This window comes from Nyctereutes procyonoides, unplaced genomic scaffold, assembly GCF_905146905.1.
Source record: "Nyctereutes procyonoides isolate TBG_1078 unplaced genomic scaffold, NYPRO_anot_genome, whole genome shotgun sequence".
Taxonomy (NCBI): Eukaryota; Metazoa; Chordata; class Mammalia; order Carnivora; family Canidae; genus Nyctereutes; species Nyctereutes procyonoides.
Genome location: NW_026575037.1, coordinates 16,881,304 through 16,893,872, shown reverse-complemented (window position 1 = coordinate 16,893,872; position 12,569 = coordinate 16,881,304). Strand labels below are relative to the sequence as shown.

The 12,569-nt window shown below is 41.0% G+C and overlaps 2 protein-coding genes across 3 annotated transcripts in view; one reads left to right on the top strand and one right to left on the bottom strand.

Moving 5' to 3' along the window:
• INTS7 (integrator complex subunit 7) overlaps positions 1–9,469 on the bottom strand; it is an 85,752-nt gene extending 76,283 nt beyond the window's left edge. Inside the window, exon 1 of the mRNA XM_055319470.1 lies at positions 9,265–9,469. Within this exon, the coding sequence (XP_055175445.1) occupies positions 9,265–9,358 (94 nt within the window). The 5' untranslated portion in view covers positions 9,359–9,469. The remainder of the gene's footprint in view (positions 1–9,264) is intronic.
• Positions 9,470–9,705: 236 nt separating this feature from the next.
• The window catches only part of DTL (denticleless E3 ubiquitin protein ligase homolog), a 41,259-nt gene continuing 38,395 nt past the window's right edge, over positions 9,706–12,569 (top strand). For both annotated transcript variants that reach the window (XM_055319278.1, XM_055319279.1), the window contains exon 1: positions 9,706–9,865. In XM_055319278.1, coding sequence (XP_055175253.1) covers positions 9,814–9,865 — 52 coding nt within the window. In that variant the 5' untranslated portion in view covers positions 9,706–9,813. The remainder of the gene's footprint in view (positions 9,866–12,569) is intronic.

Genomic DNA, 12,569 nt, shown 5'->3' with positions numbered 1-12,569 from the left:
GTCAGACCCCCCAAAATACTATAATACTGTATGACTATTTTATAAGACATTTGAGAAAAAGCAAAACTTTGAGACAGAGAACAGATCACTGGTTGTCAGGAGCTAGAGAGAGAAAATTACAAAGTACAGCGTTAGTTTTTGGAGTGAAGGAAATATTCTATGTCTTGACATGTGGTAGTGATTTCATGACTTCATCCATTTGGTGAGTATTACTATACATAAATTATACCTCAATAAATCTGATTAAAAAAAAAAACAACCAAAAGGTAATGTTCAATCCCTAAAAAATACTCATTTAGAAATGAATATCTTGATATGGTATCAAAAATAACAGCTTCAAATATTTTCTTTTGGTATTTTAGCATTTCTAAAATGCTAATTTTATCTATATTTATACAAGAATAAGTACCCTAGGATATCTCTGCTCAATAAACTGCTCACTGTTAAAAAATGACAAAGTAAGTATTAGTCTGAGGACTCTACTGATTGTCAGTATGTTTCAATATAAAAGCCAACCACAGGGGATCCCCGGGTGGCTCAGGGGTTTAGCACCTGCCTTTGGCCCAGGGCGCGATCCTGGAGTCACGGGATCGAGTCCCACATCGGGCTCCCAGCATGGAGCCTGCTTCTCCCTCCTCCTGTGTCTCTGCCATTCTCTCTCTCTCTCTCTCTCTCTATCATAAATAAATAAATAAATCTTTAAAAATAAATAAATAAATAAAAGCCAACCACAAGTAAATCTGCACAAGCAACTTCTACAACTGACTAACGGTTTGCGTTCTATAAATGCACTCATTTTGATTATTTGGTACTTGGAATATATTTCCTCATAGGAAAAAAAAAAAAAAGCACCATCAGCACTCATGTTCCAGAATCCAATAACCACTTATCATTAAAGTAACTATGGGAAAATTAATTCAAAATTACTTCAAGTTTGTAATTGAGATATCTAGAACATATCCCTTCTTTGCCTGCTCCCTTCTTTCCCTATCCTTCAACCTCCACAGATGGAAGAACTGCCACTAAAACTCTTGGGAGTCATCTTCCAGCCACACACAGTGCCAATGGAAATGCTCTAGGTAACTGGCAGTAGTTCATATACCCTTAAAAGCTTTTCTAAAGGCCTAACTTGACAAAGGGGTCAAGGGACACATATGGGGCATAAGGACAAACGGGAAAGGGAGAAGAGGAAGGGCCGAGTCTGAGGATGGAGGTGAGAGGACAGAGAAGGAACCAATGTGTTCATCTACGTGTGCTGCAGGAATCTGTTCCGACAATTCAAGTAACTTGGACTTTTTCCCTCCTCTTTTTTCTGCCAATAGTTGAGTGACGCACAAGGGAGTAAAGTTCTGTTTGTAAGGAATTAATCTTGGTTGGGATGGAAAAGGTAAAGTAGGAGGCAGCCCATGTAGAGGACAGAATATGATGCTTTACTTTCCCTTAAAAAACAGAACCACAGACGGCATCCATTTGTTTAAATATGATGATTTAAAATCTACCGATAATTTTGAATCTGGCCAGAGAAATGTTTTGATTTCTCTAATACTGTCAAATTTTACTTCCTTAAAATAAAATAGACCCTCATCCTTGTAACAGGGCCAGTCAGAACAAGTAAGTTTAAAGAATAGTAAATTTCTTATTTTCTGATGTAAGAGCTTTAGGAAAAAGGAAATAAGGAAGGCTGGCTCTGAGAGTCTCAAGCTAAGGTTCAAGTGAAGAGAGAAATGCATTAAGATTTAGGATTTAACAATAATCCTAAAACAAAAACAAAAACAAACAATAATCCTAGGCTGGGGCAGTATGGTACCCATCTTGCTTGCTCTGGGCCAATTTCAATTCCAGAATAAACCAAGCACCTGAAAACAGGTACTCAGCACAATCAGATCTTGTTCCAAGAGGGACTATTTAACTTTACTTCTGTTGCTAGTTACAACCAACCTAAGGAATAATGCCCTGATCATAAAATCAATGATTGGGAGAATGTTAGTGTAAAACAAGATTAAGGTGGAGGGATGTGATTTCTGTTTCTACCCCTTTCTTTGTATTCTCCCACCAAAGAAACAGAGTTCTCTTTCTTTTCCATGCCTGGAATTAAACAGTGCTTAATTCAGCTGCAACATGCAGGTAGACTGGGAGAACTAAAACAGGTTGTCTGTCAATTGCTTATTCATTCAAACTTCACTTGGCTGCAGTGAAATTCATTATTCTAGACTTATTTAGCACTTAACATGTGCAGATCATTTTGTGAAGCTAGTGGATCAGCATCAAAAACATTTGTAAAACTTTTCAAAAATACCTGTCCCAGAGTTCTACTCCAAACCTACCAAATCTGAGGTTGGGGCCCAGGTATCTGTTTAGCTACTTTGAGAAGGTAGGAATTTAGATCCTCAAGCTATCCTCCACCACTTCCATCTTATTTAACTGCCCTGCCTATACTGGAGTTAGAAAACTAGTTAAGTTGCTGAATCTAACCCTCAGAAAAATTTTATCTGATAGATAATATTTTTTTAAGGTTTTGAATTCATTGTCAAATTTTATTTTTTAAAAAAAATTTTATTTATTTGAGACAGAGCAAGAGAGGGAGCACACGCGTGCACACGAGGAAGGGGTGGAGAGGCAGAGGAAGGGATAAGCAGGCTCCCCCTCTGAGCAAGGAACAGGATGTGGGACTCAATATCAGGACCCTGGGATCATGACCTGAGCCAAAGGCAGACATTTAACCGACTGAGTCACCCAGCTGCCCCTCATTGTCAAATTTTAAAAATGAAATGAGATTTCATATAAAACCCAGAATGTCTGCTTTTGAACATTTTAAAGATCTGCAATATCACTAAGAAGGTGAGAGTCTTGACCAAAGAAACACTACAGTAGTATTGCATATAGTAGTATTGCAGGCCTGTGTTGAAGGCCCGTTTGGGTCTGATATCATTTCTGATAATGGTCATATAGCTTACTATCTTTCTCTAGCAATTTTTGGCTGCTTTTGGGCACACATAACTAGAAGAGAATCTTGGATGAGATTTTAAAGTGCTGGTAAAGGGGCCCCTGGGTGGTTCAGGTGGTTAAGTGTCTGCTTATGACCCAGGTCTTGATCCTGGGATCAGACTTCGTCAGCCTCCCTGCTCAGTGGGGAGTCTGCTTTTCCCTCTGCTCCTTGCCCCGCTTGTGCTCTCTCAAATAAATAAATAAATAAAATCTTTTTAAAAAATAAATAAAAAATAACGTATTGGTAAGAAAGTTAATGAAGCTAATAAAATGGAGCACCTGCATTAGGCTCTCCGCAGGGAGCCTGCTTCTCTCTCTCTGCCTACGTCTCTGCCTCTCTTCTATGTCCCTCATGAATAAATAAATAAAATCTTAAAAAAAAAAAAAAGAGCGATCAAGATAGCAGTTAGCCTCCATGATGGTGATGGTATTATGTGCTTATTCTGTGCTAAGCACTTTTACATGAATTAAACTCTCACTACAATCATAGAAGTACTATTATTATCCCCCTTTTAAAGATGACACAGGCAAAGGCTGGTTACTCAACTTTCCTAAGGAACAACAGCTAATAAATGGCAGACATGGGATTCAAATCCTGGCAATCTAAAAAAACAAAACAAAACAAAACAAAACAAAAAAAACAAATCCTGGCAATCTGGCTCCAGAACCTATGGTTCTAACCTATTATGCTAAAATACATCTTGAGCAAGTAACTAACGAGAACAGAGCTTAAGATTTTAAAAGGGCTATTTAAATTATGATTTTAGAGTGGTATGATTCTGAGAAAAGACAAATTCTAGGGAACTGAAGAACAATATAAATGATGGTAAACTTCGGGATTGTTACCTACAGTATTCAAGTTTTCAAAACAACACACATTTCTAGGTAGCATGCTATCAGCCAGAGTTCTTAGCTCCAAGCAACACAAGTTAACAGGCTGATGAGGCACAACATGAGTTTCTTAAAAACCTAACCAACAGTTTCAAGGCCAAGCATCTCAGAACACCTAATACTACACTGCCAGACTGATTAGATGAGGAGAGGTCTTGTTGCTAGGAAATACCAGATGCTACAATCAGCTCTGCTGACATCCAGGAGCCTTTAGCCATTGCTGCTGCTCCTGTCCCCTAGGAGCACTGCAGCCACCGTCGCTGCCAGGGTACAGAACTGAGTATGCTCTCCAACCATGCCTCTTGCATTGCTAAATCCTATATCTCAGAGCCCAGAGGAGGTTTTTCTGATTGGTAGGGCCAAGTCCATATCCTGCGCTCTTGCAAGGGAAGCTAGGAAGGTGAGTTTTTGCTTCCACCCTCGTGAGGCGGGATTCATTGTGTGGGTTGTTCCTCAAGCACAGGAGTGATCACAAGATGCTAAGTGACCACCAACATGACTAACACACACTACAAAGAACACTGCTAACAGACATTACCTTACAAGCACATTTTAGGAGTTTGTTATATACGTTTGCTTCAGCTAAGGAGTCAGGATGATTCAAAACGGAGCCATAACACACATATGTATCTTAAAGTGTATTCTTTAAAAATAGGGGTAAGAGCAAAAAAATAAAAATACCAACACAAATATGCACCACACATTATAAGGTAAGCTAACAACCCATAGATTAATAAATCGCTAACAGCAAGTCTCAGTAAATTCTATTTAAAAAGCAGGAATAGAAAAAACTGAAATGGTAGCTCATCTGATGACAATAAAACACCCTTCACCCAAATTTAATAAATTGTCTGTAATTGTACATGGCAGAATGTATGCAATACTGAATAGCATGCACACAGAATACTGATTTAGAATCATGAACTAATTTATGAACATTCACTTTTAGGAATTTTTAACTCATTTTGTAAGTTACAAGACAGTAGCTCTTAACCATATATAAAAATGAGTCTATAGATTTAAGTAAGAATTGAAAAAAGGCCTTGGGTTTTTGGAATACTTCATGACCCAATCAAGTGATCACCAATCAAGAGTTGAGATGTTAAGGCTCTCAATTCCACATGACCTTACAGGTCCGCTTCTTGACCCTGTCAAACTAAATATGGTCTGGTGGTACAAATTCTCGAGAGAGAATTTGATTGACTCAGTGTGGGTCATATGTTCACTTCTGAATCAATCAGCTATGGCATTGAATTAGTCACCCGTACAGATCTCACCGCAGAGGCCTCTCTTTTTGTAAGGAATATGGAGATACTTTTAAAGCCTATTTGTTTATCAATGACATCAACTACATCTGTGCCAATATAGATTGTGTAACAGTATCTGTGGTCTCTGAATTCATGGTCTGAGATTCACGTTTTGAATATAAATGAGGGGATAGCCTCTAAGGGGTGAATAAGGGAATATAAATAGTTGTCCTGATATATATCTATCTTCAATTTCATATTTAAAATTTTCATTCAACATCCCATCAAATTTTTCATGCAGTAGTAAGTTCAACACCTCAAGGAGCAACTCCATCTCCTGTATTTCTTCCTTTCCCATAGCCCAGCTGCAAGAAAGGTAACCACTCCCTTTCCTGTTGCTCTTTCACTTCATCCTTTCAAGGCCAACCTCACAGGAATCAGGCTGAGTGATATCATTTAAAGCAGACTCTCCTTTTCACTCAAGGTGAAGATCTTGCATAGGTTTTTCTAAATCATCGGGATACCTTCGGTCAGTTCAGACTATGCAGAAGTTATATTAGTGAGAAAGTTATACTGATTACAGTAATTTATGTGAGCTATGTCCTTTATAATGCTACATTAATTCTTATCCATATTAAGAAATGTGTCAGACAAATACAAGTTGTACTTGATTAGTCTCCACAGAAATTCAGCATGGTTATCAGCTTAAAACTCTAAAAAAGGGGCAGAAAGACTGCTACATAGCAGCTAGAGTGATCTCTAAAAATGTTAACCAAACTGGGTCAGTCCTGTTTAAAAACTTGTAATGTCTTCTCAATGCACTTGGCCTAAAATCCAAACTTCTTGTCCTGACCAACGAGGCCCTATTTCATGTAGTTGTTTCCTTCTTAAAGCCGTACTGTTCACTAGCATAGCCCCAAGTCTGAGTACAGTGACTAACACAATGTAGGTGATCCGTAAATATCTGCTGGGTGAATGAATGGCTATCAAATGATTATTTTCTTGTATTGCTAACTACATCCCAAAGGAATAGACCTGACTCAGCTTCAAAACAGAATCCATTTATTCCTAGAGATCAGAAACAAATAGCTTGCTGCCATGCTTGCTTGAAAGGCTCAGAACCAAGTGCAACAGTTTATAAATGACATTTCCCAAGTGTGTATCTTAGGACACTAGTGCCACAGATGTTTCTTTATAATGGAGTTCAAGCGTCACATCTATACACCTAACCGCCTATTCAACACCTCCATTTGGATAACTAAGAGACACTTCAAATTTAGCAGTCCCAAACTGGTAACGCTTTCATTCACTCAATAAATGGCAATACACACGTCTAGTAGATCGGACCAAAAACCTCTAGGTTTTCCTGACCACTAATTTCCACATTCTCATCATTCATTAGCAAATCAAGTCTCTCAAATTCACTTGCCAATCCTGTTGGCTCTACCTTCAAAATATGTCCAGAATCTCAGCATTTCACACACCTTCATTGAAACCACCCTGGCCCAAGCCACTATTTTTTTCCTCTAGACTGTTACGATTGCCTCCTCACTTGTTTCCCTACTTCCATCTCTGGACCTCCCCCAGCAGCAAAACTGGTCCTTCTTAAAATTAAGTCAGACATGCCACCCATCTGTTGAAAATCCCCCATAGTTTTCTAACTCACTTAGAATTAAAGCCAGTCTTTTCTTTCTTTTTTTTTTTTTTTTTTTTTAAGCCAGTCTTTTCAATGGCTTATATTACTCTACATGAACTAGCTTCTGGTTATGTTTTTATCCTCCATGGCTATCATGCTGCTCCAGAAACAGCATGCAAAACAGGTTCCAACCTCAGAGCCTTCGTACTTGCTGTTCCACTATTTGACCAATGAGGGCTTTCTCTGACTATACTATATAAAATAACCAACCAACCCCAACCCCACACCCAGTTTTCTCCAGCCCCCTTCATTAGTTTCATTTTCTTTAAGTATCACTACTTGTCACAATATATGCTTACTATATTTGCTTATTGCCTATTTCCTCTGTCCAAAAGATAAATTCTAGAGTCAGGGGCTTTGTTTTGTTTCTGTTCCCCTAGTACAAACCCTGATGAAATAAGTCAGGTGTGTGAATGTGTCTGTATGTGTTGGGGGATGGAGGGAGGGAAGGAGGGACAGGAAGAGAGGCTATGGCGTAGGAAACAGTATTCCTTGGAATGCACTTTGGGAATTTCTGGTCAACATGTTTCAGAATTAAAAGAAAGTCACAACTTGTAGCCTTCTGAACCTATGACCTTCAGATCATAAAACAAATACTTTAACAGATAAAGCCTGAAATGACTCAATAGTTAAAATACTAAACTATATTCTAATGAAGCTGGCTATTTCTGTAATCTAATTTCTTCACAGTTTTAAAAGGCATATAGCATGGTGAAGTGAAAAAGAACAAAAGTATTGCCCTTACCTTGTTCAAATTATTTTTCTGAGCTTGAGACTCATCTAGGAAACACTTACCTGGGGTACTGCTGGGAGACTTGAACGTGAAGGCTTACTTAAGACTTAGGACTGACAGCTAGTATATAGTTAAATGACAGTCATCCATTTATGTCTTATAGATCTGAAACACTCCTATTTCAACTTCCAAGAAGCAAAACCTGTATTGTTTTTTCTTAACACAATGGCAAATTTTAAGGAAGTAATTCTAGATTTTCTCATTTCTCAGAACCGGATCCTAATCTCTGCTCTACAATCAGCCTTAGTTAGTGTCATTATGAAAGGAGCCCACCTGGACCAGAGTGGTAGAAAATGTCTTTAGATTTGTTGGGGTTATTAGATAACTGGACCTGCGACTCTCACTGGGGAATAAGGAAGAAATTTCCAGAATGGAAAGGAAAGGGTTATGTAGTGTTTAAAAAACACATTTAATCTTATAATTTTTTTATTTCATGGGGGACAAGCCCTACAGCTTTGGTAAAAGAAAGTCAAGTTCAACATCATTTTCTTGACAGATGGGGATGCACTAAAGATACTGTGACACAACCAAAGGAATATCTCACTGGAGCGCTGTAACATTTTTATGCTGATCTAAAAGGAGTTGAAAGCTTTTTAAAAAGTCTGAGAAACACTTATCTAGATCTACCCACTAAAAATGTTTACAGGTTAAAAAAGAAAAAAAAAAACGGAATCCCAAAAAAGTTGAGTGCCCAAGTCAGAGCTGGGAACTGGCTCAACGTGGACTTAAAGATCCTTCTAATCAGTAGTCCCAATTCTCAACATATAATACTGGCTATGGTTATTAATGAAGAATTCGACAAAATCTGTTTCCCCCATTCAATAAAAATCACTGAAACAAAGGCTTAATACTTGAGTTCTTTACTGTCAAATACTTGCCTTGGTCTCCCATAGCTGTACCTAAAAGGCATATTCCTTTAGCATTTGATAAAGACTACTCTTGCATAGTTTTATTACTTAATACTTACAACAGTGTTGCCAGCTCGATGGTACTAGACCCACTTTGCAGACAAAAACATCGAGGTTAGGTGAAGTTAGGTGACCTGTCCATGATATTAACACTGATGGCACTGGAATTCGACTCCGCCTAACTCCAAAGCTCCTTCCATTACACCAACCAGGCCTCCCATCCCTAACCCCTCCTCCCAAAGGAAAATAAAACTCGTGGAATTTGCAGAAAGAGGAGCTATGCTTTTCGGATTTTTCTTGGTCGTATTTAATCTACCTAGTACCCCGTAGGTAAGAGATACAGAAATTAAAAAAAAAAAAAACACATCGTTATAAAGTGGCTGCAAGATTACTATTCCGCACTCTTAGTGAAGACCTGGTCTCAACTGAACGTACCTGAAAAATAATTTCACAGTTTAAATGTGGCATTTAAAAAAAAAAAAAAAAAAAAAAAAGCTTGGAAAATCGGGGGACTGTGCCCTCCAGTGGTCACATCGGGCCCATCACTGGAGCTCACTACTTGTTCAGCTGGTGCAGAGCCAAACCAGCGACGCCGCAATTTTCCTGCAACCTCCCAGAGCAGCGAATGCCCTCGCCCCCGCCCAGGGGCGCTACGCGCATGCGCCAGGCCGGCGGCTGCCACCGCCTGGTGGCGCCACTGCCCCCCACGCCCGTCTCACCCGCTCAGCCCGCTCTTTCGAATACCTTTGTCTAATTCCATAAGGGCAGAGTTAGCATCCAGCTCCTGTTCGCCGTAGCCGGCATCTGCCAGGAAAGACTTAGTTGAGTTTGACGCCATGACCCGAATAGTCCCCCGACTAGCCTATGTTAAAAAGATCGCAAACTCTGCCCCAGCACCGCCATCTTCTTCCACCACCTTCTCGCGGATTTTTCCTCCGCGCTCTGTCAAGCCCTGTTACGCATGCGCCCTGGTCTCCCCGCCGTTCGCCAGCGCCTCGGCGGCCCCCCGCGCAGGCGCTCAGGGAGCTCCTCCACTCTGGGTTCCCGCGGCTCGGAGAAAAGGAGGCGGGGATTGGAGGGGGGAAGTGACTCGGCGGCGCCCGGACGCCGCCGCGGGAGCCAATCAGAGGGCGTGACGTCAGTTTGGCGGGGAGTTTGGTGGCCGGGGCTTACAGTGGCGGGAGTTGGAGGCAATAACTAGTCGTGTTGCGAGGGGCGCGAGCTACGCTTTCTGCTCAACCTGGGGGCATTTCCACGGCTTTTCTGTCAGTTGAGCCTTTTCCTCTGGCCCAGATGCTCTTTAATTCGGTGCTCCGCCAGCCCCAGTTCGGCGTCCCGAGAAATGGTGAGTAACGGCCCTAACCGCTTCTTGTCGCTGGCGGGCTTCACCTCCCCCGAGCAACGCGGCGGACCGAGCGCGGCCGACCTCTCCCCGCCGCCGGCGTGAGTTCGCGTTCGCGACGGCTGCAGGAGGGAGCTGCGCTTTCTTGCCCTTGGGATACTTTGTGATCGCAATCGGGATTTTTAAAACCGCTAAAACGTGGGCTGACGGAGGGAGGAAGAGTCGGATGGACCTGGCCTTCCTTTAACGAGGCTTCTGTGTCTGTCGCGCCTTAAAACTGCAAAGACGCGTGCCCTCGGGGCGCATCTGGACGTGAGCGGCTCCACGGCCCTGTGCGACCGTCGGGACCTGTATTCCCCGTTTGGTTTGTTGACTCGGTGCTGCCCCGGTTCGTTGGTTGTAGGACTTGAGAGAGAGAGAGAGAGAGAGAGAGAGAGAGCTCGCCCTGCTGTTGGCGGTAGACGGCGAGCGAGTGTGATCCGCTATTAGGGAGCTGGTTCCAGGCAGGGAAGGACGACATCTGCTTCCAGCATGGTCAAAAAAAAAAAAAAAAAAAAAAAAGTTTCAACCCCCCCCCCCCATTACTGCATGTGCGTAAAAATACGAAATTCCAGAGTGAAAAAATGCCCGTAACCACATCCCCCCAGAGGTGACCACGGGTAATAGATGAAAAAATAGATTATTCCAAGTGGTTTTTTTTTTTTTTTTTTTGCTTGTTTGTTTCTTTTTCTTTTTTTCTTTTTTTTTTTTTTTTCCTCCAATGCCAAGGGGATCTGTATGGCTGTTTACAGGAGTGAGATCAAAATGTTTTGTTTGCTTCTCGCTGTAACGGTATAGCTTGGGGGGGGGGGATATTTCCGCGGCATGTTGGAAATCCGAGTTCCTCGCTGCCGTTCTCGAGACTCCGTCGCTTAAAACGTCGCGAGTGGGGATTTTGAGCTTATAGGTTTGGGAGTCATGGACCTGAAAACGTTCTTGGTAAGTTTCTAAGGAGGGAAGTTAACTATTTATTCAGAGTAAAAGTTGGATAGGACGAAATCTCATTCGTTTAGAAATGGACTAGGCCTTCTTCCCCAACCCCCCACCCACCCCCACTCCCAAACCATGTGGAAAGCAAAAAGAAAAGAATCTGAGAAGGGGACTTTGTATAGTAAGGCAAAGGTCTAGGGAAAGGATATTGAGAAGTAGACCGAGGAGTAGCCCCACAACTTCCTGCCCCCAGTCTGAACTTCATACCATCCTTACCTACTTCCCTCTTGGATAGTCTTTCTGATTATACTCTAAATGCCCCCTCTTTTGGACTCTCCTGAGACCTTGCTTGAGTATCTTCTCCATGCTCCGTGTCTTCTCCAAGCCCAGTGGTTAAGAGCTGCCAGAGTTTTAATTCCAGCTCCCATTCTTATCACCTGTGAGACCTGGGACGAGCTACTTATATACTGTGCCTCTATTTTGTAACATATTCTCCAGTCTACCTCCCGTCTCTCTCTCATTCACAAGTACTCAATTTATTGTTATGTGTCAGACATTGAAATTCATTCATTGTTCTATATTATACACTGAACCTACAGGACCCTCTTCTTTCCCCTTCCGTGTTGTTGTTGTTCCATTCTAGGCCCTCTTTTTCCCCCCTCCTTCCACCTACTTACCATGGATGAGCCACAACCAGGGCTTCTTCCACTACCACTTGGCAACCTTCCATTCCCTATACTTCACATCCATTCCTGTAAAAAATGCATGCGTATCTTCACCCAGCAGGTCAGTCCCACCAACATCTCAAACTCAACTAAAAATTCAAGTACTCAAAACTGAACTCACTTTTCCCCCAAACTTGCTGTATTACCTCCTTTAGGGAGTGGTCCCATTATTTTAACTAATCTTCCCAGCCAGAAGTCTGAGTCAATCAAAATTCCTCTGTTTTCCTCAAAATGCAGAAAGCTCCCTTAAAATCTCTTGAATCTATCTTCTTTCTATTCTCACTGATTTTGCCTCGTCACTATAACTTGGATCTGTTCTACGCTTACCATTCCATTTCCCTAGGTTGGGCCCTAATTCTTGTCTGTATTATAACAAGGTTCCCAAATGGCCTCTTAGTTTCCCTCTCTCCAGTTTATTCTCCACAATGCTGCCAACAAGCTTTCTAAAGTGGAAATCTGATTACTGTTCTATGTATTTTTAAGTTATTATCTAGAAGTTTTTATCATAGGTTTAAACTTACTGAAATTTTAAAATAAAAACACTATGTCACTTAAAATGTATCTAATAAGATATAAATACTGTAGTGATTTGATGATCACATCAATTATTTTTTTAAAAATATGAACAAACTCTTTAACTGCCAGATTTTCTATGTACAGTTGAACCTTGAGCAGCATGGGAGTTAGAGTCCCCAAACACCACAGTCAAAAATCCACCTATGACTTTGACTTCCCCCAAAGCTTTACCAATAGCCTCCTGTTGACTGAAAGGAAGCCTTAACAGTAACATAGTTAACACATACTTCTTATGTTATACATATTGTATACTGTATTCTTACAATAAAGCTAGAGAAAAGAAAATGTTACTAAGAACATCATAACCAAAATACATTTACAGTACTATATTTGTGGGAAAAAAATTCACATTTGTGGACTTGCACAGTTCAAACCTGTGTTTGAGGGTCAACTATTGCTGCTTTTTCCCCTTGGTTTATTTCCACTTTATTTTTCCC